This window comes from Sebastes umbrosus, chromosome 1 (genome assembly GCF_015220745.1).
Source record: "Sebastes umbrosus isolate fSebUmb1 chromosome 1, fSebUmb1.pri, whole genome shotgun sequence".
Lineage (NCBI taxonomy): Eukaryota > Metazoa > Chordata > Actinopteri > Perciformes > Sebastidae > Sebastes > Sebastes umbrosus.
Window position 1 is genome coordinate 15,028,350 of NC_051269.1, and position 27,270 is coordinate 15,055,619.

Sequence of the window (27,270 nt, forward strand, 5' to 3'; positions counted from 1 at the left end):
AAAAAGAAAAATAATAAAAAAGATCTGCCTAAAATCTTTTTTTTTTATCACTTCTACTACTAGTTCTTCTACTACTACTTTTTTCACGTTTTCAGTCTATTGACAATAACTTGGCAATTTTGTTCCACCTGTTCTTAAGTCATAAACAAAGGAGAGAAAATAATTTAGGTCAGACTTAGAAAATGGATCACCAGAAAAAAAAAAATCGCGCTTGCCTTTCAGGGCTTCCGTAGTTTTCTCTCTACGTAGCAGTCAAAATGTTCAGAAACACAATACTTCTCATCTAGCAACAGTATAAATGAAGCATGTACCTGGAGAAAGTAGGGGCTCTCCAGACAAAATCATAACTAAACAGGTTATTCAACTTTTTTGTCATTGTCTGTTTGAAGCTCAAGCGACGCTACCCACCGCCAACTGCCCCTCTTTCATTTTAAACACAGTCAAAGGCTTAAAATGAATATACAGTAACTACGTACTCCCACATGTTCCACTGAGGCTGAAAATTCCCTCAACTGAGATGAGCGTCTGCTGCAGACTGTAGGTGTTGCTGCACTGATGAACGCTGGACATACAGGCACCGTGAGAGAGACCCCATTCAAGGCACGTAAAGTAAGAACTTTACATAACACTCAAATGCTAGTTTATTCAAGAATTTTATCCCCCACCCTCCCCTCTGTCGATGTACAGAAGTCATTTTAGGCAAACGGTGTGAAAAACGGGGCTCCAGAAACTCGTATTTCACAGCAGAGAAATTCAGAAGTTGTTCGAGTCACGCTGGAATGTGAAATGTGAGTTCTAGGAAGACAGACAGACACAGAGAGGCCCTTCTGACAAGGAAGGAAACCTTAACTTGTCAATCACGTCACTCCTCTGTCAATAGCTGTTTAATCCTCTGCTGAAAGCTGCTGGTTGCTGGATCTAGAGGCAGACAGGAGGTTAAAGGTGAAGTGACTGACAACCCCATTTTCCATCGGCTGAAAGGTAAGGATCTCATTGTTTTTTTGTGAAACCAGACATCTTGAGTTTTTAATATCAAGGCTGTAGCTCTGCTTGTGACAGATGAAAGTGATACTGAGGGGGAAAATGCAAAAATGCCTGTTATCAACTTTTGCAGATGGCATAAAATGTCTCTGCCTGAGAGCAGATCCTTCATGCCTTACTAGCCATCTAAAAAAAAAAAGCATGTTAAAATGTATTGCTTTATACTCTGCCTGTCTGGGGAAAAAAAAGACAGAGACAGTTGAATCAATCGCGGTTATGTGTGTGGGTATAAACGAATCATAATGAAATGAGCACAGTGAAGACAATGCACTCGTTTTGAACAAAAATACATTTGAGCTTATATAAGCCTTATCATCTCCATGACAACGGCTTTACTGGTAACACGGAGACGTATTTGTGTATAACCACAGCAACGTCTTCCAATTGAATTAAGCTGCACCTGTGCACATTATGGATGGAAATAATAGACAGTGAGTCTGTCGCTGACTAGATGAGAGCGTGAGACTTTGTGTTGCTTTGCACAGCACTGAGAGTATATGTCTTTCTCACAGATGACAGGAATGATTCATTACTAGTGCAAGATTAATTAGCTAGATAAACAGAAGTGATGACTAGATAACACATGGTTCCTTTTTGTTGTATCGTTTTACAGTATGCAGTGAGAAAAAATGACTCAAAAGATCTTATTTTATCATTTAAAATAAACCTTATCTTGTACAATCCATCTTGTTTTGGAATTGCTTTTATCATTCTGCTACATGTTAATGATGGTAAAAATCTGAGTTTCCTAATGCACCATTACAAGACCAACAAAATAAATACATTGTTAAACTGCAACAGCACAAGCTATTGGATATACGATGCAAATGGAGGAAGCCGACATTCAAATAAATTGCTTCATTGTGAACTTTCCCCCATTTTGTTTACCGCTGGGATATAAACTAAACACCTGATTTGTGGAAAGGCCACCAGAGCTGAGATGCAAACAGAGAATATTAGATCAGAACCAATAGTGAGATATATAAGATGAATAAGATGTGGTAAGGACAGGCTTCTCTCTGGTACACTGGCTTCTCTGTCCAATAATTGGAGAATGTTATGCCGGCTCTGTCAATACATTTTCTCTGAGGATAACCATCCTGTGCCAATGAATATTTATGATTAATACGGCTATTTTTTTAATAAATATTTGATGCTACTTTATTCACCAAGATGGTTATATAGAATGAGGTTCCAAGAGGTGTTCAAGAGATTGAAGTGTTCATACTGCAGTCTGTTTTTTAGTTTAATTCAAAATACAGAACTTGTATTTGTTAAGTTACATAAACATCAAGTCTGAGTGACCATTATTATTTTTATTTTTTTTATAGATATTTATTGAAAATTTGTTGCATCATGCATCATCTCTATTATCAATATGATGTAACAACCAAGTCGCCAGATTTTTTTTTGCCATTGTACGTTTCTGTAAACCACGGGATACGTTGAATGTCGACGTTTCTGAATCATACATACCAAATATTTTTATATCAGCCTTGTATCACACATGCAGAAACGCACAATGCCACGTGATTAACATTGTTAACTTTAGGCAACAAAACTATTTTAGAAAAAACACCATGGTTTGTGTTAAAATAATAACGTAAGAACGTAACGTTACAACTGTTAAAACCGTAACAACCATAACAACGTTACTAGCGGCTATCGTAAATAAATAACAATAAAAGTAAATAAATAAAATTGTAAGCTTTTATGAGGACACAGCTGCCGTCACTAAGAGCAACCATGACACATTCGACTGAGTCGCCAGTTAACACTTTGTACGTGTTCTGTTAGTGATGCCGACAGATTAATGACGTTTACTTTGTGGTCATTAGGTTTCTCTAGTTAGAGCAACTAACGTTAGATTTCACAATAACGTCACAGTTAGGTAATTCAGTTAATTTATTCTGTTGGACCATTGCAGCCCGTACACGTTGCTTTAGTCCTTTAACGTCTTTAACTACGCTGGCTAAGCAATGTTAACTTAACTAACGTTAGCTAAGTTTCACCACATTAGGCAGCTGAGAACTGCGCAGGTTCCTCCCAAACTCGTAGACATCGTCAAAAGTAACAATACAAAGAAAGTAAAGATTAAAGTAGAAAATTGTACGCTTCTTAGGACAACTTACATTCAAACGTGCTTGTAGCCTATTGTAGGGATACGCCATCGCAGTAATGGCGACTTGTAGGTTATTTCCCTGGATTCATGTATCCCATGTAACTTTCAATGATAGTCGCTCTATAACCTACATCACTTGCTCCGCGCAATATTTTTTAAGAAAATATAGGTGTGTTCACAGCTGAAATTTTGCAGTTGAGACATTTGACATAGTTGAAACAGTTGAAGAGACAGTTGTATTACAAATACTGAAAGAATGTTCGACTGAAACCAACTGCTGGTGGCTGAACAGAGTTGACTCATGAATCTGTTTCCACCACAAAAGCAAAAAATGTAACAGAAAACGTGACCTTTTCAAGTGTTGCCATTGATTTAAATAGGTTTCACGTGCAACAAACCCCTTTACAACATGACTGCATAATTTAATTTAATTTAACAGTATTATGAATTGATTAATCACTGCAAAGATGATCGCTTCCTGCTCAGATTGAGGTGTCACTATCTCTCACAATCTACATTTGAGAATTTCATTATGCAATATTTCAACAGATGCACAAATACTGTATAGTCTACTGTATGTGCATTCCAAACCAGTGCCATGTGCATGTTTTATAATTACACACAAAATAATTATTTAATTTACACAAAAACATAAAAGACTGTTAATGTGTCTTTGTGGATTTATGATACCATTACACATATTGCACTTGTAGTAGATAGCCTGTTGCAATTAAACTGTTAATGAACATACAGCCATTATAAAGGCTAATTTAATGCAAGCTGTATTTTATCAATAATATGGTATACTGTTGATATAATTCAGAGATAGATTATGTCCAGAATGTTACGTGTTGCAAATGTTTCCCATGCTGTGACTGTTGCTGGTTAATGAGCAGAATATAGGATATGGGATATTTTTGGCATCCATAATGTGAGACATTTATATATAGTAAGGCTGCAACATTTTCATTATCAATTAATCTGCTGACTATTTTCTCTTCTTGTCTACGTCTTTATGGGCTTGAAGAGTCGATAGCATTTCCATTCAGTGTTGTTTTTCCCATCCATCCAAAGATGCACTCTGTGGTTTCCTCTGTAGATCAGCATTGACTAAAACATCTTGTAAACATGCTTAGTAATAGTGTTTAATTCAAACCTAATTTGTTTTAGTGTTAGAGGGTGTGATTTAAATTTTGTTTCATATTTATTCTCATAATTATCTACCCAAGATCTTCCTCGTTGTCAGCGTTTTGGCTCATTTTGTAAAAAGAAATTTAATGAAATCTTAAGTAAAGACGTAAAAATTAAACACCAAAGTATGGTTTAGATGTTGTACCACCTTGCCATTCGCAAGTGCCCTCATCATTTCAAGTGTTAATTGTGAAAAGAAATGTCCTAGTATAGTTCCCCAGAGCCCGAGGTGGCATCCTAAAAATGTTTGTTTAATTCGACCATCAGTCCAGACACAAAAAAACTAGTAAATCTTCACTTTTGAGAAGCTGATACCATAAAATATTTGTAATTTTTGCATAAAAATTACTGAAATATTAAATCGCCCTTCACCGTTTACCATGATTATTTTTCGATCACCTTATCAATTCATCAATAAAACATTTCAGCTCTAAAACTGCTAGTGTGTACGTGAAAGTGAGTAAGAGTGGCTTGTATTTGATGAAAAAGCCCAACATCTCTTGATACATGTCTGTGATCCATCCATTACTTTTATAGGGATCATGAACACACCGCAGTAAACAGAACAGGTCATCCTGTATATGGCTTGTTATTCATTTGATTGCATCTGTTTTCAATATCGCTCCCCATGTCCATCGAGAAGTATAAGCGGGAAATACACAAAACAGACAGACATGAATTAATGATAATGATGCAGATGTTTGAAATAAACGGAGGTGTGATAGTAAATGTTGTGATAATAGAGGTAAAGGAGACGTTTATGATTGAGGAGGAGGAGGGTGACTGAGGCAGATGGAATTTAAGATCAAAGAGGAAGACTTAAATGCTTTGTGTATTAACACAATTTTAATTCGTGATCTCAGAGGAGAAGAACGGGATGCATGGTTCGAGGTGCTGGGCTGATGCAGTAATAGCGAGATAAAAGCAAAAGCCTGTAATGCGCTGTGACACAAGGCCCACATCAAGAGGGGAGAGAAGAAATGGTGCAAATGTTCGTCTGATAAAAAAGCCATGTTTTCCGTCAAATATTAATGACTCCATGAAAGGCTTTACTCATAACAGCGGCTATTCTGAATTTATAAGAGGGCACCGTTACACAGAATAGTGATAAATAACTTCTCCCAGAGCTAAAAAAACACACCTTTTTCTCTTTTAATAGATGGGTACACAACACAGGCATCTGTCTGTGTCTCTCTCTCACACAGTGCATGTGCATGTGCACATGTGCATGCTCAGTGTTTGTGCAGCTAAGACTTATTTTTCACTTTTCCCTTTAACTTCCTGTGAGTCACCAGCGGCGGAGGAAATACTTTACAGCTGTACCTTTATTTTTTATGTGAAAACACGGCTTAATGCACACCGAGAACAAAAGCAGGAATCCGGTACGATGTTTTGCTTCACTTGTAAATTCCTGTGCACCTACTTAATTTGCTTTGCTGCTCAATGGTAAAGTGCAGTTATAGAGCTGTTACATAACCTTTGCTTATTTAAGTATGTCATGAGCCTAGAGTGGCTTATGTAACTTTACAAGATGGTATAAATCTGTAGATCCTCTCCTCTTTCCTACTTATCTAAAAATCCGAGGTACATCTTTTGTGCTGATGGAAATTGCTTGAGAGTGTGTGAGAAAGTAGCCTTGATTATCGCACATGAGATTAGTTTCTCGAAAGTGGATGGTGTCTCCACGAATCTCTCTTTTTTTCTTAACCACAATTAATGTGATGCAGTGCAGTGCGGTATTAGTTGCAAATGTTGCCTGTCACAAGTGAGATGCAGGGGAGAAAAAGGACTGGAGATATTCTTTATTTCAGATATTCATAATTAATGCAGGAATGAAAAGTCCTTTGATGACATTATAGAGTTTGATGGCTGCTTGTTCATTTGTCATTCACAGAACTACAGGGAGAGATTAAATGTCGGTAGAATAATTTGTAAAAAATGTGCCTTCCAAAAAGCCCCACCTTCCCTATAGGAGTAAACTATGTTATATAGTCAAGATAAACCTGTCATAGTGGATGCTTCTGGATGAGTTGTTGGAATGTTGCCCCGGCATTACATAACCCAAAGGCATTCACTCAGATTCATAGACCTAAGAGTGGAGGATGGGACTGTTTACCTCTCTCTGTTGTGATTTATAAGCTGAATTAACTTCTGAAGGAGGGACTTCTTTACAGATAGAATTTTTTTTTTTTGCCATGACTCCATCTTGGGTCAGAGCCTGACTATGTACCTATAGGCACAATCGATTCAAATAGCACAGTTTTTATCTGTTCAAAAATGTACCTTAAAGGAAGATTTGTCAAGTATTTAATACTATTATCAACATGAGAGTGGACAAATATGCTTGCTTTATGCAAACCTATGTATATATCTATTATTGGAAATCAATTAACAACACAAAAAAAGACAGATATTGTTCAGAAACCCTCACAGGTACTGAATTTAGCATAACAAATATGCTCAAATCATAACATGATAAACTCAAGCCCGACAGTCAACAACAGCTGTCAGTGTGTCAGTGTGCTGACTTGACTATGACTTGCCCCAAACTGCATGTGATTATCATAAAGTGGGCATGTCTGTAAAGGGGAGACTCGTGGGTACCCATAGAACCCATTTTCATTCACATATCTTGAGGTCAGAGGTCACGGGACCCCTTTGAAAACGGCCATGCCAGTTTTTGATCGCCAAAATTTAGTGCAAATTTGGAGCGTTATTTAGCCTCCTTCTCGACAAGCTAGTATAACATGGTTGGTACCAATGGATTCTCTAGGTTGTTCTAGTTGCATATGATACCAGGATATGCACTTGCTTTAAAACTGAGCCTGCTACAACCTCTGAAAGATCGATTGCGTTAATGCGTTAATGAAATTAGTGTTGTTAAAATGAATTTGCGTTGACGTGTTATTTTCACGTTAACTTTGACAGCCCTATCAGCAACAAAACACGCTCTGATTCTAGATAGAGTTTGGTGTTGGTGAAGAACAGGCACAGTTAATTGGACTTGTAAAGATTAATTCATTCAGATAATTAATGATTGCCTCCCATGTTGGTAAATGAGAGGAATGGTAGGTTGAGACTCGATAAATACTTGGATAAAGTCAACCAGGAAGAAGTTGATCTTTAATGTGAGTTAATAGAGAATATGAGTTGTAAGCGTAAGGTCTTAAATCCAATATTGATACTAATACAATTGATTCAGCTCCTTCAAAATGAGCTTTACACAATTTGTTTGTATGTGGTTTCACTTGTAAACAAACTGCTCCAACTCAGGCTGATGTAATGATGTGACTTTCTGTGTTCACACTACGAGCAACACCGTAACATTCTAGGCTACAAGTCATTTTCAATGGAAGCCGGTGACATGAAGCTACAAACTGACGCCTGACACTCGTCGCTGTGTGACGAGCATGATGCGCTACAAATAAAGTCGAGCTGGTCTTAACTTTTTTCAGTGCTCCAATGACACTGTGAAGCGTCAACCATTCACATTTTTTTATTTCACCCTGTTCCGTTCCATCTAAAAAAATGCCGTTAGCCAGTTCCCAATGCTATTTAACGACATAACTATGTCAACGTTTGAACAACACTTCAACGGTGACTCTCGCCAACAATGTAGCTGGGCGCGCTGGCCGTGTTGATGCTTTTGTCACTCGTAGTGTGAACGTAGCAGTAGGGTAACCGTTATGGAATATTGTGTGAACACTCCCAAGTCGGAATAACGAGAGGTTTTCCTTTTCTGCTAATATTGCAGAAATTATCAAAATTTGGTCAGATCACTGGTAAAATGGCAAAAGTTAGTGTCAGGAAGCAAAATTGTTTCTGAAAGTTTGTTTTGGAGTAAATCCAGCTTGAGAAGAACTCGTAATTGGAAAGAAAAAAATGAAATGAAATTGAAGCGACTGTATGAATATGTCAGGGCCGAGCGTTTCCCCATATTGTTGTGGAAATCTTCTGCCCCCAAGCGGCCAAAAAAGTAAGTAATGCAACTTTAAGACTCTCCTTATCTCTTATATTAAAATTAAGTCAAATAAGTTCTTAAATTATAAATATACATATATATGAATAAAAAATTAATACCCTTGGATGTACTGTGAAGGTAATAGATGATATTTTAGCAATGACAAATGACTGCTGTACACTGCGCCATCCTAACCCACACAATATGGACATGCAGTAAAACATCAGCATTATAAGTGATAGTGCCTATTTTCATAGAATATTTTAGTTTAATTTACACTGTAATATCTATTACTTATTGTTATTACCATACTGACAATGTGTTCTGGTCATATTCACCAGTTTGTTGGCTGGTTCATGTAAGGTGACTCCTGCAGAATAACTGTAATAAGTGTGAACATTAATGTGCTACACAGGAAGTTGATGTTAGCAGAACTAACACTTGTTACACCACAGTTGTTGTTTTAGGCTACCATAAAAATGAATCATTTTGTGACATTTAATTGGATCTTTCTTTACACTTTATGTCTCATTTTATTTTTTTTCTCCTCATATTTCAGCCTCCCTCCTCTGCCACTCTAGCTGTCAGACCAGGCTTTTAAATTCTTTTTGTATGAGCCTTGTTTGGCTCTCTGCCTGCCCCACAGGTCGGCTAGCCACCGAGAAAACTCCAGGCTCTCCAGATGGCCGGTCCGCTTATGAAAGCAACTTACCGAGCCCTTTTGAACAGCAGTGCATGCTAAATTTCAAATGATAATTCAGTGCTTTAATATTCAGTAATAGATCTTTGGTAGTGAGTGATTGTTTTCAATAATGATGGAGTTTTAGTTTGTTTAGTGTTGGATTAGTTGACCATCAAAATAAACATCATAAAGTCCATTTATGTTCACTATACTATACTTTCTCTTAAACCTGTCTATCAACTCTTTTCTCCAAATCACTGAAACAACAAAGTCGTAAATGTGTGTGAGAGATACTGTAAGGCAGGAAGTCACTGAGTTCTTTGCTTCCTGTACGCTGCCATTTGTTGTGGTGGAAACTATGAAACAACAACTAAAGCTACAGTACAGTATATACCAACCCAGGAGCTGGATCCTCCGCACTCATTTTTAGACCAAATATTGTTATAACGGGCAACAAGGCCAGTTCCGTTTCAAAGGCTCCACACGTCAACAAAAACATTCCTTTTGCTCAAATTTGGAAGACACAACTGATGTATTTTTACCTACAACCACCAGCAAAATAGCGAATTTCCACCACCCTTTTGCAGCCACAGTTTTTGTCCTAGGAGACTGAAATTTGGCACGGAGGTCAAGTGTGTGGGTATGAAGGTGTGTGTTTGTGTTCATGCCAATTGGCAAATAATGGGTGTGTCAGTGAGAATAGCCTTTAACAAAAAGGTGCCTAACTTCTAAATGGATGCACGTACCATGGCCAAACTCGTGCACCGTTTTGTCATTGACTCTTGTGGGAGGCATCATTGGTCTCAGCAAAGACTTCCTGTTTCAATGGCGTGGGTTAGCCCTGTCCCCTATACTTAAACCACGCCCCCCTTTCATAACTCCTGAATTTGCGCTTTTCTATTTGCAGCCTTCACTGTCCCATATCCATTGTGGACCAGTCAGTTGTTTAATGGCTTGTTCAGATGATCCTTGTCATATATGACTATGGTTTATTTACGAGGCACTTGGTTCAGATGGTTTTCATACATCACATAAACTGGACCAATGAAAACACCCCAGCAGGATGTAAATAATGGAAGCCATAAAGTCATGAAAACCTTTCTTATATATATTATATATATTTATCTATATTTTACACAGAAGTTATATTTACAATTTAGCTGGTGTAATATTTGCTATTTGTCTATAATATGATTGTGAAACATCACAACTTCTACTGTAAATATAATTCATGAAAATATATCAATATCAGTATCACAAACTTGCCCCAGTCTGGTATTTACACTTTGTCTTCTTTTTGAAAGCAACTTCCGAGCGATAAACCTGGAAATATTGGACTTTAAAAGTTGACATGAACCACCTCAATGCATTAGTCTCAATCTCTGTGATGCTAACCATCTTATTTGGGGAGGAGATGCATGTTTAACCCGACCTCCAGGTCTTCTGAAAGATGCTGCCCAATAAGGTTGAATTCACATCCTGAACTGGGACACAGCTCAAGAGTGACTGGCTTTAGCTATAGGTGTTTAGTGCCATGTGGAGGCTCCCTTGTGCCCATATAACTCAAAACACTTCTCACAATAGCTGCACAACCACAGAGAGGAAATTAATATTGTATATAAAACATTTCTTACCAATGGCATTAGTATATTAAAATGATTGTCAATAAGATATTAATGGTAAGTGAATGATGAAAGCCACTCGTACACATTCATACCATTGCCATTAGTTGGTAACATTATAGGTTAGTCAATAGAATATTTATATGAAATGGCTGATGTAAGTAATTTGCTATATTATATTTCAGAATGCGGTGAAGGTAAATGGAAACTTTGTAATTCAAATGGTGCGACTTCGATGTATTGTGTCAGTATCTGTACAAACAACAATTTATCTCTTTTCAAAGGTCTTGTCTCATACACGAAAGCAATGCACTGTCATTTGTGTATATATCCGACAAAATCAATTAGTGTGTAATTAAAGTAATCGTGAACCAGGATATATAAATAGCGGCGAACACCACATAGGGAGGAGGTGGGGGTGGATGGATGGGTCCAAAAATACCAGACTTTCGCCCATGAGACTGGCGTTTGTGTCCTGTGTGAAAACAGAAATCAACATTGATATATTTGACATGGAACTTAGGTACTTAAGTAACGCCACTTCCAGAGTTATTTTAAGCCAAACCACGATCTTTTCCTAAACCTAACAAATTAGTTTTGTTGCCTAAACGGAAGTTTATTTTGAAAATATTGGAGCGTAAATTGACACGTGCGTCACATGTTGCTGGATTTTCGTAGGAAAACACCACTTCTGGAGTTATTTTAAGCCAAACCATGATTTTTTCCTAAACCTGAGTAGTTTTGTTGCCTAAACCTAAGGAAGTTGTTCCTGTGAAGACGGAAGTTTGTTTTGAAAAGACTGTATGCATGTAACAAGTGGAAATTGACGCGTGTTGCTTGACATTCATAGGAAAACGAAAGAAAAAGGAGGAATAACTTTTTCGTAAAATATCATACGAACCGTATATTATATATACCGAATATTTAAATTAACTTAGATGATTTGTATTAAAGTCTTGTTATGCGATGTGAGTTTGAAAGCAATGTTTTTACAGATAATACCAAGCTCAAACAAAATCAAAGACTATGTCATTTTTAAGGTCAAACTTCATTTAAAAGCAATTTAATCAAAAATACAAATGTTCAACTCAGTCCAAGCTGGTAGGCAATCTTTTTTCTTGTAGACATAAATACACATCTCCCCCTCTGTATGTTATATTAGAAGATTAATGAATAAATAAGATACCATAGCCAAAGTGGTTGATTTTCACTTAATGTGGTATTAACATTAAAGTCAAATATTGTGTTGCAAATTACTTGTCAAACATATTGTACAGCAATTAATTCTGAGAGAACAACAACTAAATGCATGGGAGGTAATTATTTTTGTTTTGTTAGCGGACGCTTTCTGCAACGGGCAGAGTGATTGGCATCTAAATAGTCGTCTCCAGTTTCGAAACGCATTTGAATCATAATACAGAGCCTTAATTATAGTGAAAAGAAATAATTTGCATGGCTGTTATTTAGAAGATTCCTAGTTTTTAGTTAACAACTAATCAAAAATGATATTAAATTACAGTATTTTTGAGTCAGGAAGTGGAGTAGATGTTAACACCACAGCTTTAAGAGCGGCAAGATTAATAAGGTTCATAAGAAAAAAAACGGCCAATATACTGCAGAGCGGCGCGTCTCAAATTCAAGAGCAGCAGAAGGATACAGAGGCGAGATTGAACCATGTATCTTTTCCTCCCTCTTGCCTCGACACCCTTCACATTCAAATGACCTCTGAAGGCAGTGCGGGGATCTGCCTGATAGATATTACGAGACTTCAGCGCCACCCCTCCCCCCACCGTGCATGCTGACCTTTCATATTTAGTATCCCATGTTGGGTAAAGGTCACCGCTGTTTTGGCTTCTCTCCACTGGTCGGTTTTGTTGTGCGATTGGAAAATGCCCAAAGTCTCTTTCGATACATAAATATTTCCGTGTCGCTGTCAAAAACATGCAAAGGGCAAGTAATCACGCTGCTTTTCAGTAAGTGATTTTGGGGATTTCTAATCACGCCGGGCTGATTAGCTTGCTACCTGAGCATGCTAATGTTGTGAGTTTCCCCTCTCATTAATGCCCGTTACTTCTATCCAGCCATGATCAGCTTTGTGTTCTGGTGACCTGACGTCTTGTCATGCAAAGCTTGAAATTAGTGTAAGACTTTATGTATCATGTGTCATGAATTGAAAAGCAAATTGTTATCGGGGGGGAAAGCGTCACCTGTTCAAAGCACTAAATTATCCAGATATAAATATATATTTTCCCTTTTCGACCACAGATTTAATGTCACTTGCATGTTTTTTTTCCCCCTCAGACTTCACTTTCAATGGATTTTCTTACATTAGATTTCGCAATCACATAAAGTGCCTGCTGCCGGCTCTCCCTGTGACAGGTGCAGAAACCTAAACAGCCTCTTTGAAAACTGAATACCTCATTGCTTAAACCCTGTACATTATTTCATTACAGGGAGATCTCACAGTAGCGGGTAAGACACGTCTCCATTCCTCTATGTTCAGTGTATTATTGAAACAATTTTCGACCTTCAACATATTTCACTCATCTACTGGAATTTTAGACTTTTGTTTCATCACTCTGTCTTTCATTCTGTCATCATCTCTCTCTCTCTCTGTGCCGGTTTCTGTTTTAAGACTTGGGAATGTGAAAGGCTCCAGTTAAGCTTCAAATGGCCCCCCTCCTCTTCTCAATGAGATGGAAACATTAATCAATTAGGTTGGCCCTTAAAGGATCTGAAGGAGATGAAGCTCCCCTCTCTCTGAAAATGAAATGCCACAGACTTTTAAATCCAGTCAAAGGGCATTTTTCCCAATCTTGCTCTCTTCTTTTTCTCCCCCCTCCCTTTCATTCCCCACTCCCTGTTTCATTCATCTTCCCTCCCATCCCCCTCTCATTTCTCATGTGCAACATAAGTAGAAGGTCGGGAGGAATGAGAGGATGATGAAGAGGAGGGTTTATTCAGGAGTAGAATGGGAGGATGAGGGGATGAGGGGGCGGTGAAAAACATGAGTTGAAATAACATTTTCTACTAAAGGCTAAAAATACACATTTTCTAATTGGTTTGCGTCAATCAGAAATAACAGTGCTTCCCCTAACATCTGTTAGAATTTCATGTCAAATTCAAAACATGTAAAAATAATTTGAATTATCTGAAATATTTGTGTTTCTGACGCACCAAAAACCACCAATTCTCCACATGCTTGACGTAGAAATGGTATAACAAGTAATACATAATTCAATAAAATGTCATACATCTGCGTATGAATAGTAAATATTGCATGTGGTTGGTTTGCATCTGGTGGAAATGCAACAGCAGCTAATTACTAGTATGGAAAAGGGTCAGGCAGAGGGTGGAGCGGACTCCGTGAATGGCAGTTGTTTCAATGGCCGATTGTCCAAAGGAACAAGAGACAACATAGTCTCATTATTGAAGGTCAGTGGCTAGAAAAGGTTAGCAAAGGTTCACCATTGAACAGTCCTTTGTGGCGAGCCTGCCACGGCCTCGCACACAATTTATTCACACGAGCTTTGATACGAAACTGCTTGTGGTAAAGAGAAGTGCAAATTCTGCAAAGCATTCTTCGGCATGTAATTGTTGTTATTCTGGAACTGTCACACATTTTAGTTTATTTGCACATTTTAATGCAGTTGATGCTACAGCAGGAGATATTTCTGCATTTTGTCAAGTTATAGATTCAGGTTTCAGTTCATCTTTACTCGCCATATAGGCATGTTGAGTTCTCTGAAAGAACATACAGAAATATGATCTTTTAGGGGAGCAAATAAAATTTACTGGAAGTCAGTGAGACCCAGCATTAAAATATCCCCAGACAAGAATGGGTCTTTTGTAAGGCGCTGGTCAGTGTGACAGTTTTAGGCCATGTGAAGCCATTTGCTGTGTCTGAAGAGTCTGGATGTTGAGTCTGGAGCCATTATATGCCTTGTTAACCCAGAATTGTATTCCACCAAACCCTGTCATGTCATCGTTCCCATTATTGGTCCCCACAATTCTTCTGCTTATGATCATGGTAGTTTTGAACAACATAATATAAATTATTTGATGCAGTGGCAGGGGTGCAAAATAATAAAAAGGGCACCAACACTCAGAAACTTTTCTAGCACGTTAGGCAGCCTATATGGCACTGCATCACATTTTTCTCCATTTAAGGGCACACATTAGTGCACTGCATCTCCTTTCTCCACTGGAAGAACATCCCAGAGGGCACTTTATCATGTTTTATCAGCCATAAGGGCATCTAAGAGGGCACTTTATCACATTTTCTCCACTGGAAGGGCACACTAGAGGTCACTTTATCATGTTTTATCAGCCATAAGGACGTTTAACAGGGCACTTTAACATGTTTTCTCCACTGGAAGGGCACCCAAGAGGGCACGTCATCATGTTTTCTCCACTGGAAGGGCACCAAAGGGCATTTTATCATGTTTTCTCCACTAGAAGGGCACCCTAGAGGGCACTTCATCATGTTTTCTACACTGGAAGTATACCCTCAGAAGCACTTTATCATGTTTTATCAGCCATAAGGACATTTAACAGGGCACTTTATCACGTTTTCTCCAATGGAAGGGCAACCTAGAGGGCACTTTAACATGTTTTCTCCACTGGAAGGGCACCCAAGAGGGCACTTTATCATGTTTTCTCCACTAGAAGGGCACCCTAGAGGGCACGTCATCATGTTTTCTCCACTAGAAGGGCATCCAAGAGGGCATGTCATCATGTTTTCTCCACTAGAAGGGCATGCTAGAGGGCACGTCATCATGTTTTCTCCCCTAGAAGGGCACCCTAGAGGGCATTTTATCATGTTTTCTCCACTAGAAGGGCACCCTAGAGGGCACTTTAACATGTTTTCTCCACTGGAAGGGCACCCAAGAGGGCACTTTATCATGTTTTCTCCACTGGAAGGGCACCCAAGAGGGCACTTTAACATGTTTTCTCCACTGGAAGGGCACCCTAGAGGGCACTTTATCATGTTTTCTCCACTAGAAAGGCATCCAAGAGGGCATGTCATCATGTTTTCTCCACTAGAAGGGCACCCTAGAGGGCACGTCATCATGTTTTCTCCCCTAGAAGTGCACCCTAGAGGGCATTTTATCATGTTTTCTCCACTAGAAAGGCATCCAAGAGGGCATGTCATCATGTTTTCTCCACTAGAAGGGCACCCTAGAGGGCACGTCATCATGTTTTCTCCCCTAGAAGTGCACCCTAGAGGGCACTTTATCATGTTTTCTCCACTAGAAGGGCACCCTAGAGGGCACGTCATCATGTTTTCTCCACTGGCAGTACACCCTCAGAAGCACTTTATCATGTTTTCTTCACTAGAAGGGCACCAAAGGGCACTTTAGCTGCCTCCCGCCTGACTCCACCAGTGATTTGACATGCATGGTTGAGGAGAAACAGCCAAAGCTACTGTGCTGAATGGTTTTTCATTCAACATATTTAGGCAGCAGGAGACGAGCGGAAATGTGAAAGTGAAAAATTAAGCACCTGACTACCAGTCTGATTTAGCTTAAATTGACATGAAGTAAAATGCATTGTATGAGAAGCAAAGTCAAAGGCAAAGTCATTTATAAAGGCATTTACAAAGCGATTTTACAAGCTGCTCTGTCACAAAGTGGTCGACAGAACACAAATGACACAAATCAAAGCAAAGGTGAGTCTTTTCAGCATAATCAGTTTCCATGGGTTTTTATTTTTTTCCCCACAAATTTGCTGCTTCTTTGCAATACTGCGAGAACAGTGTGTTTTCTGTGTAAATGTGGGTCATTAATGAATCATCTCTCTGCTTAATGGACCTATTGAACTATTTCCTGTTTACCATTACTTTGCTGTTTGCTTTTCTCAGGACAACCTTATATGGAGTTGACCGAGGCAATGCTGTTACAACATTTACATTAGCGCTAAATTAAATCAGAGGGAAAGGTAGCAACGCTTAGGACTTCCAATTTGGGTTAAAAGGAAAAGAACATCCATGTGACTAATAACCTTGTACTGCTCTGGTGTTCGTAAAGAAATTCCCTGACCTCTAAAACTTCTGACAGTAATTTCTGAATCTGAAAGCTTTGACCTGTTTTACAAAAGAATGAGCATTAATATTTTACACAAAATGACCAACAAACGAAAGTCCTGCTGTGTCTGACGAAACTGCACCTTGACAGCTTCACTTCCCATAACTAGCGGGGAACTGAAGGTCTTATTATAGTGACATAAAATAACACTTGCATAACTCTGCTTATTTGTTACAGATGAGAGAGTAGGCTAATGTGTATTCTCCTGAGTGGAGGAGGAGGAGGAGGAGGAAGAAGAAATACTGAATTAGTGTACAGTAGCACCTCTGAAATACACGATGTGTGGAGGTTATGTGGTGACACCTTTCTTTTTCCACTTCCTATGCTTTTAATTAATAATCATTTTGAGTTTTTCTTTTTTTTTTTTTAACATGCATGCAGCACAGTTAAAGATGTTTTACATATGATTCACTACTGGTCACTTCATCAGAGACATCTAATTCATGACCAAAAATTAGTTATATACAAGACACTATTCTTTGACAAGTTATTAATTTATTTTGAGTAGGTTCATTTTTATTTTCATTTATACATTAACAGCCCTATAATGTGAAAACAATAAAGGTTCCATCTCTTAAGTCCTCTGGAACTCGGTTCTACAAGGTTCCAAAAAGGAGGACCAACCAGTTAACCTCACAGTTCTGTGATCGACTTGTGTATTAAATCAAAGTATGACTGAACTGTGATTTTTTTTTCATAAAGTCTTTGCTTTCTGTCACACAAATAAAACTTTATAATTTCAATCGAGGGGAAGAAAAATCTCCCATTTCTATTATTTTGGTCATGCTAATGGCATGGCATGACCGCTTGACCTTTCCTCTAGTGCCATCATGACGTTGTCATGAGCTTTTGAGCGACATGTTTTAACAACCGTTGGATGGATTTTCAAGAAATTTGGCACACACATTCTTGTTCCCGTCAGGATGAATTGGGGATCCCTTATTTTGTTTTACTTCCAAATTCCTGCATTCAGCCGCAGCTGTACTTTGTGTTTTATGCTCCTTAGCAAATGTTAGCATGCTAACATGCTAAACTAAGATGGTTAACGTGGTAAACATTATTCCTGCTAAACATCATCATGTTGACATCATCTTTGTGAACATGTTAGCATTTAACTCAGTATAACCGCACAGAGCAGCTAGCGTGGCTGTAGACTCTTGCTTATAGTCTTAATTGTTCATCATCATCATCAGAAGGCAATTCACCTATTCTAATAAATTAAAATATGATGGGATTTTGATATAATTAATATTTAGACTACCTTTTAGTGCCTGTTATTTTGACCAATAAAGAGAGATTCATCTGAATACCTAACAATCTCTCAATTTGCAGATGAAGATTTATTATTCTAAGGTCAGTAAAGGTGATCTATCACTGTGAACGACTGACTGTCACATTACCATGCAGAATGCTATTGTGAACCTTTAAATATGCATGTCTATATATAATACATAGCATAGCAACTTATGATTGTTTTACAGTAATAGTGTTGCATATTGAAGGAAGTTGCATTCACTATTCAAGCCTACATTGTATGTGTTAAAGACTTTTATATCAGTCACAATCAGTTTAAAACCCACATAACAATTACAGCATAGAATCGGTGCTCTCTTCTTCATAATATATATTGTTTAAACATTTGCTTTAAAAACAACTGAGACAAAGGAAGAGCAGCAAGTATCACAGTGTGATACAATCACTTGTAAATGATATACAATGATTTAAAACAAACAAGGAAAAGCAGAAAATTTGCCAAAAGAAACAGTCACACTGTGTCTTGAGATAAGAGTGCAAGAAACATTAACAGCTCACTTAAATGCAAGAGGAGAAATCTAGGGGGGAGAGTAAAAAGGATGAAAATATTCTTTGTCTTGTGCCACTCTTCCTAAATGCTCTTGTAAAAGGACAGGAGCATTTAGGAAGGAAAATTAGTTATCAATGTTCGAAAAGTAGGATCACTTAAGCTCAGACGAAGTTATAAAACTAGTACTGCTGACATCATCTAAGTACCGGCTGGGTCGAAACCCTTAATGGAAAATATTGTTTTATATTTTCCCCTCATTTCCTGGTGCTAGCAGGAGCTCTTACATAGCAAGGGCAATAAAAAGTGTTTGTTCTTGCTAATTGCTCTGAGTGGATGAGCGTATTTCAAGATGGTAGGCTGGACGATATGATTTGCATTCCACGCTGGAAGTAGTTGTTCTTGAGTGTTACAGATCTTTAAAGGTCTTATTGATAACATTTTTATGTTTACAAATATATATATATAAAAAAATAATACATCTACAGAGCCTTTAGAAAAGTGCCGGATAAAAGACTTTTCCTAAAAAAAAAAAAATGATTGTGAATTAAAGCTTCAGTAGGCAGAACATTTTTGGCATCATTGCGCAACAATTCCATAATAATCTTTCAGCATTTTGTAATTCAAATGTTCTGATAGAAAACTAGACTTCTGCACCTCCTCATGGCTCTGTTTTCAGGCTTTAAAAAATCTACTTTGGTCAATCACAGGTCATTTCAGAGAGAGACAGAGAGAGTGTGCCTATTGAGCGTTCCTATTGGCTGTGCTCCGGCTGGTGGGCGGTGCTTGGCATTTCTTCAACTGATGTCAACATGGCAGCAGGGTCACAGACTTGTTGTGAAGTAAATGCAACAGAACGGAGGAGGGAGAATGTGACATAGTGGCTGAATGTTATCAATAGCACCTTTAAAGGGTGTACGGCTTTTCTCTCCCTGTGTCATCCCCCCCTTTATTTACATGTTACACCAGTCTGAGTCCCTAACTGTTCACCCCTCCACCCCACTACTCTCACCTCTTTCTTTTTTTTCCATTTACCAAATTTCTTCCACCCCCTCTTTTTTTTTTTTTAATCAAACATGTTTCCTTCTCTGTGGCGTACACTAATTCCCTTTCTGTGTGGCCAATGCTCTGCGTTACGCAGCGCTGCAACACAAAACACCACACGCATTCCTTTCCCATGAAGCCATGAGTTGGCCTGTGCCAGATACCCCTGCGCACTGTATCGCAGTGACTGAGAGACCGAGTGACAGTAAGAGAGGAAGTGAGAGACGGTCAGAGAAGAATCCGACAGACAGACAGAGAGTACAAAATGAGGAGGAATCGGCGTCTTTGTGACAGTTAACCTCATGAGCTCGGATTCAGGACAGCCTGAGCTGGCAGCTGATGGCAGACCGCCACAGCAGGCCCACGGTGCGACCCATCTGTGCCTGGTATTAAAAACAGGCTCACACCCCAGGGCCAGAGCCGCCATGCCGCGTAATAGCTACACGGACATAGGCACAGTCCTCAGGGGGCCAACAAGTCACCCACTGGGATGACAATGGCAGCTTGGTTAACACACACACACATGCAGCAAAAGCACAGAAATACACACATTGGCCTGTATACGCATAACTTACATGTTGCTCTGCCTTGCAAAAACACATTAATGACACTTCCCTACACGTATGAGGGAGCACATAACACCACCCCACCCCATTCTTAAAAAACAGTGTGATACACGTTTGGCTGTGAGCGGTGTTATTTTCCCTCTCTGCACCTATTTGAAGCTCCGGTTGGACATTGTTCTGTGTTTACATCCTGTTGTGTCGACCGCTGCGTGAGTATGTTTTGCGTTTGGCCAGCTGTGTGTAAATGTGACCGTGTGTGTGTGTGTGTGTGTGTATGTGTGTATATGTGTGTGTAAGGGTCAAAGCTGGAGCACAGTAGCAATATATATTATCTCAGCTACCATGAGAAGTCTATCTGTTCCCAGTGTGTATTCAGCTGCCTGCTGGATAGAAGACAGGCATCAAAATGAAATAAAGTGAAAAGAAGTGCATTTCCGAAGTAGCTGTAGGCAGTGGATTTAAACAGACTTTACCAAAAGTGATAGCTTAGCGTGAACTTCATGGCCTGAATTGTGGTGGTGTAACACATCATAACAAGTGGGGTCAAAGTCATTTACATGTTTAAGAGGATTAGCAGAACACAAAATTCATGCATTTATAAAAACATAGTTGGTGTTTTTGACCCCTATTGTGTTCATATTTCACTGGCATTCCTGTTAAACATTATTCACAAATATACAAACTACATATGTATTTGGCCTTTTCTTGTCTGAGTTATTCTACACTAACTCTCCGCTGCGTTCCTCCTACGATTCAGCTCTTTTAATGGACACCCATGGCCGTCCACTCAGTGACATTATAAAGAAACAAAAGGAAAATGTTAGATTTTCTTGCCTAGATTATAGTGAGACCCCAATCATACAAAGCTAATGAGGCTGTTACGAGCTTGAACCCTGATTTTCTACTCTTTTTCTTTCCCTTGAATAGCGTTAGAGTTACAAAAATGTTGTGTCCACATTGTATAACAACATGGCATGATTTATTTATTTATTTATGTATCTATTTCGAACACTGAAGCTATATGACGTTTACATTGAGTTACATATTCAAACCTGGTATCCTTCTTATTATTCTGCTTCTTATCTTATTCTTATTCTTCTTATTCTTAGCCATACGTTTGTATGCATTTTCCTTAAATTCAGACTGACATATTGTATGTGTTATCTTTGGAAACTTTTGATTCTTGAATTGCATGATTTATTTTTTCATATAAATGTAACATAATAAGTAGCCTGCCCATGTGGTGGTAGACCAGTGGAGGAATGTAACCAAATACATTTTCTCAAGTACTGTAGTACAATTTTGAGGTGCTTTTACTTGATTATTTCCATTTTAGGCCACTTTATTCTTCAACTCCATGACAAATCAAAGGGAAATATTGTATGTTTTATCTGACAGCTACTTGTTTCTTTGCAAATAAAGATTTTACATTGAAAAACACATGATCAAATGTGATGCTGTGTTATAGATTAAACCACCCAGCAGTATATAATATAGTCACATTTAGCTCAATCTTGACCAGTTCCAATAGTAAAGTCAGTGAATTACGTGCTTTGACTTTTGATACTTTAACTGCATTTTGCAAATACTTTCATACTTTTATAGAGTGACAATTTAATATGAGACTTTTATGAGTAATTGAGCATATTTACAGTGTGGTATTGCTACTTTTACTGCAGTAAATAACTTGAATACTTCCTCCACCACTGTGGTATACTGCTTTAGTTACAGGGAGTGGACACATTCAACCATTCCCTTACCAAAATGAAGTTCAAGTGTGCTATGAGTATACTTCTTTTGAACTTAAAATAAGAGACTTTCAGTTTACTTTTTATGTACTTATCAGAGATATACTTAATAAAAGTATACTTAAGTACACTTGTCTTATACTGACAAGTATACTTAAAAGTCTAAGTATACTTTGCTTATACTGACAAGTATACAGAAAAGTCGAAGTATACTTGTCTTATAGGCCTACTTGTACTTAATTTTTTGATCAAGATATACTTAAGAAAGGTATATTATAATTCTTGCCTTATAGGCCTAAAGAAAAGAACAGTCGGCTTATAGTTGTGCTTACTTTTTGATAGAGTAGCCTATTAAAGTGTGTGAAAGTTTGAAAAAGGATGTTTTGATTTGAATTTACTTCAATTCATCAAAATTTTGGATTATCCGTTCACCGTAGAGGCATGAGATAACAACACATTTTATTATTTTTTATGATCTCACAAATCATCAAGTCAAATAGCAAAAGGAGCAAGTCTCTTTCTTTTCTACATAAATCATTGGCTAAGTACTATAAGTTAAGGTATACAAAGTATACTTACATGCACTAAAAAGCAGAGATGCTCACAAGTCCTTTCTTGCAAGTCCAAGTCAAGTTTCAAGTCTTTGAGGACTAGAATTTGAAGGAGAGTAATTATGCGCACATCACGTACAAAACAGCGTCAATGAAGACGTCATTATTAAACTTTTGTAGCATGGAGTAAGTGTGCAGGCGATGCCTTTTTCTTCAGAAGCAGAAACATCTAAGAATACTTGGCTCATAATGAGAAGTATACAGAACAGTTTAAGTAAACTTGGCTCATACTGACAAGTATACAGAAAACTCTAAGTATACTTGGCTCATACTGAGAAGTATACAGAAAAGTTTAAGTAAACTTGGCTCATACTGACAAGTATACAGAAAACTCTAAGTATACTTGGCTCATACTGAGAAGTATACAGAAAAATGTAAGTATACTTGGCTCATACTGACAAGTATACAGAAAACTCTAAGTATACTTGGCTCATACTGAGAAGTATACAGAACAGTTTAAGTATACTTGGCTCATACTGACAAGTATACAGAAAACTCTAAGTATACTTGGCTCATACTGAGAAGTATACAGAAAAGTTTAAGTATACTTGGCTCATACTGACAAGTATACAGAAAACTCTAAGTATACTTGGCTCATACTGAGAAGTATACAGAACAGTTTAAGTATACTTGGCTCATACTGACAAGTATACAGAAAACTCTAAGTATACTTGGCTCATACTGACAAGTATACAGAAAACTCTAAGTATACTTGGCTCATACTGAGAAGTATACAGAACAGTTTAAGTATACTTGGCTCATACTGACAAGTATACAAAAAAGTATAAGTATACTTGCCTTATAGACCTACAGAAAGGCATACTAGGCTTGTAGTTGTGCTTACTTTTTGTCAGAGTAGCCTATCAAAGTGTGTAGACTCCTGAGAGGTGAGAGAGGGGACTTGACCCTTGCCAGTTTGGGAGGGCTCCTTCTCCACCCCCCCCCTGCCTCCCAGTCCTCCCAACCCCACTGACCCTCCTCCTGCTCTCCTCTCCTCTCCCTGCCTGTTCCTCTTCTGACCGGTAGAGGTCGCAGCCTAGCAGTCCCTCTGTGGACAGGAACACATGGATGGATGGATGGATGTGAGCGCTCCACACATGACAAAGCTACACAGCGCGCCTGTGGAAACCAGGAACGGAGCACGGGGCGTTTTTTTGTGGAGAAACCAGACAAGACAAGATCTCGATTCTGCATCTTTTACCTGCAGCACCGACAAACAACTCCAGTTACCAATTTGACTTTCCATTTATTTCCTTGTGAGGCTGGCAGCTCTCCCAGTCCCTCGCTCTCTTCTCTTTCTCCTGAACTTTATAGGGATGTTATATCTGAGCATCACCACCGCGCTCAAAGCCCAGATAGTGCTGAAGAAGAAGTGAGTGTAGGACGCATGTGAAGGACTCGTTCCTCTTCTTCTACTACTACTACTTTTTGCTCGGTTTAATACACAAGAGAGAGAGAGAGAGAAAGAGAGGGAGTGTGCAGGAGAGAGAGAGAGAGAGAGAGAGAGAGAGAGAGAAGTCGCTCAGGTTTTTTGGAGCTACGCTTTCATGCCGTCAGTCTTGCGGACTCTGAGATGGACGTCAGATTTTATCCAGCTCCCCCTTCAAGCGTGGGTTCATGTACTGACTCCGGTTTGGACTATTACCACTCCAACAAGGTAACCATTATCTCTACTTTATACCAGCTCATAGTCGGTCCGATCTAGATGTGCAGCACTCACAAGTATACATTGGTTACATATATAGATATATGTATATGTGTGTAGGGAAGACCATTAGTGCTGCACTGTTAGTTCTCTTTGGGTTAAATTAGATTTGTCTGCGTAATGACTGAACTTTTGTTTTTATTTCTGATGTGCACATTGTTTTAAAGTCAGCAGAAAAGCACGCGTGACACCTGCTCTGAGGTCGTGCACGTGGGGTTTTCTTTTAATTAGTATTAGAATTAGAAATGAATGTGTTCATGTGGATAAACTATGGATACGTATAGCAGTCCTGCATGCGAGCTGAGTTGGAGCGCACCACTTCTCTCCAGCGCACTGCTCACAAATTGTGCCTTTTTTTTCCTCTTCTCCCTAAAACTGAATACATGTAAAAACCTGCAATATCTTCCTTGTATATATATATAGTTTAAACCTAACTGCTGAAAAACACGCTATCTTATCTGCGCCACACAGGTTACCACATGGATCAATGCACAATTAGTCCAATAAACAACTATCAAGATTGCGTCTGAATGTGATAGTGGCAGCATATTATGTATTTGTGATGCTCTTAAGGTGTATTTTGTATAGCTTGTCTGTTAATTAATTTATCTTTTTTTTGCTGTCATGGCTCCATGAAAGTGTTTTTCCATGAAGAATGTATACAGTCGCATATATTCCGCCAGGCTTGGTTAACACCTTTTTGCGCATACATCCAATCTCATCATTATACGCACATAATAACTTTTTAGGGATTAATTATTCATCAGCAACCTGTGAAGAAAGCACTCGTTGTTGTTTGAAATTCTGGAATATTGGAATTCTGGAATATTGGAATTTATTGATCAGCTTTTGTGCTCATGCGTTTTTACGCACGAAATCCTATCCAATGTATAACTTACACTTTTATTGGTACATTGAGGTGGGGATAGGTGCCATAAAATAAAGATCACTGACAGGCTTTTCATTTGAAGGAAAATACAACAAAATCAGTTTGCATCAGTGCTTTTTTAGAAAGCTAAATATTTGCCATTATTATTCCTGCAGTTATTGATATTTCTGCTGAATGCCATGGGGCCTATATACTGTAAAGAGATCATTTATTTCACTGCTCCACTGTGTTCCATGACTCTTTGCTCTCTACTGATAAAAGGTTTTGCATTTAGGCAAAATGATAAATGATGACAAAACTGCCAAATAGTCCAAGATTACAAGTCAGGAGGAACAAGTAATTTTATTAATGTGGTCAGGGTAAAACTTGTGTAAACATTTGGCAGAGCTAGAAGAAGAAGAAGAAGGCATTATACCCGCAGCCATTCAAATAGGTTTGCTTGCCTTAGCATCTGGAAGGAAGCCAGCAGGCAGTTAACATTCGCTGATGACAAAGTGAAACATTATAGCACAGTACAATATTTGAATTGTTAATCTCCCCTGTCCGTACACACAGTCACCTGTATGTATACATGAACAGCACACACACACACTCACTTGCAGAGATGTTTGAATTACAATACATGATACAGTCATTCTTTAACCTACTGTAACATCACCTTCAACTCTTTAACTCGAACATAAACTGACTAAATTCGCCTGTTACTAAAGTGAACACTGGCAAAATATCCTCACATTGAAGTGTTTTTGTAATCTTTCTGTCCTTGTGATAATGTTACAACATTTATGTGTGTGTGTGTGTGCGTGTGGCTTAGTCTGGCTCACACAGTAGCTGCTGCGGATGTATATTTAAGATCACAATGAGACCTTAGCTCTCTGACCAAGGCCATGTCTCATGCAGGTCTTGTAGCATTAACACAATGAACTTGACTAGTTATCATGATGCAGCGAGCGTAGAGAGGTTGTTGGCCCGGTACGGAGCTGGTTTGGGGTTTCAAGGACAGAATCGTATAACATTGTCATTACTAAAGTAACAGCTGTGACTAAGATGTAAAGTGACACATTATCTGTGTGCCTGCGCCGCAGCTTACTACAGTACACATAACTGTTGAATAATGATACAGGAGCTTTATGTGACGTTTTGGCAGTGGTTCATCCTTCGTGGCAGTTCTCATTTCAGGAGCGGGATGGAGTTGACCCTTTTGGAGTAGCACTGTGTGAGCAGGTGTTGACTGGGAAGCTGATAAAAAAGATATTTTGTTTTGTATTTCAGTAATTGTGTCGTTAGTTATAGCTATTGCACACATTGTTTTGATGTTTCTTGCTAGAATAAGAGCTGTCAATCCATTACAATATTTTACCACAATTAATTGCATGATTTTCCATGATTAATCACACATTTTTTTATCTGTTCAAAAATGTATCTTAAAGGGAGATTTGTCAAGTATTTAATACTCTTATCAACATGCTTGTTTTATGCAAATGTATGTTTATATTTATTTTTCTAAATCAATAACCAACACAAAACAATGACATATATTGTCCAGAAACCCTCACAGGTACTGCATTAGCATAGAAAATATGCTCAAATCATAACATGGCAAACTGCAGCCCAACAGGCAACAACAGCTGTCAGTGTGTCAGTGTGCTGACTTGACTATGACTTGCCCAAAACTGCATGTGATTATCATAAAGTGGGCATGTCTGTAAAGGGGAGACTCGTGGGTACCCATAGAACCCATTTTCATTCACATATCTGGAGGTCAGAGGTCAGAGGACCCCTTTGAAAATGGCCATGCCAGTTTTTTCTCACCAAAATGTAGCTACTAACGTAGCGTTATTTAACCTCCTTCACGATGAGCTGGTATGACATGGTTGGTACCAATGGAGTACTTAAGTTTATAGTTTCTTATGATGCCGGTATCTTCACTACAGCCTGATACAACCTCCAAAAGATCGATTGCGTTAATGCGTCAAAGAAATTGGTGGCGTTAAAACGATTTAACGCGTTAACGTTGACAGCCCTAGTTAGAATATTTCACAGGAAATTGAAAAGTTGATTCTAAGTCCTTGTTTTGTGTGCATTAAGTAGTCTTTAAGGGTATGAACAGGCTCAAACCCTCCAAATGGAGGCCTCCAGGAAGCTGTTGATTCACCATCATTTACACTTGAGACAACCAGAATATACAGTATATATATATA

The 27,270-nt window shown here is 38.4% G+C and overlaps 1 protein-coding gene across 8 annotated transcripts in view; it reads left to right on the forward strand.

Annotated features, from left to right (window-relative positions):
* The first annotated feature begins 597 nt into the window (after positions 1-597).
* The window catches only part of tox2 (TOX high mobility group box family member 2), a 137,666-nt gene continuing 110,993 nt past the window's right edge, over positions 598-27,270 (forward strand). Inside the window, exons 1-2 of one of the 8 annotated variants that reach the window (XM_037769762.1) lie at positions 598-981; positions 13,073-13,091. Coding sequence is in view for 6 of the 8 variants with exons in the window: in XM_037769721.1 (XP_037625649.1) it covers positions 24,049-24,132 (84 nt within the window). In the remaining 2 variants the exon portion in view is untranslated. Of the gene's footprint in view, positions 982-13,072; positions 13,092-23,560; positions 24,133-27,270 lie in introns of those variants that run through there. The other 7 variants (XM_037769747.1, XM_037769721.1, XM_037769710.1 and 4 more) reach the window with 7 other exon arrangements.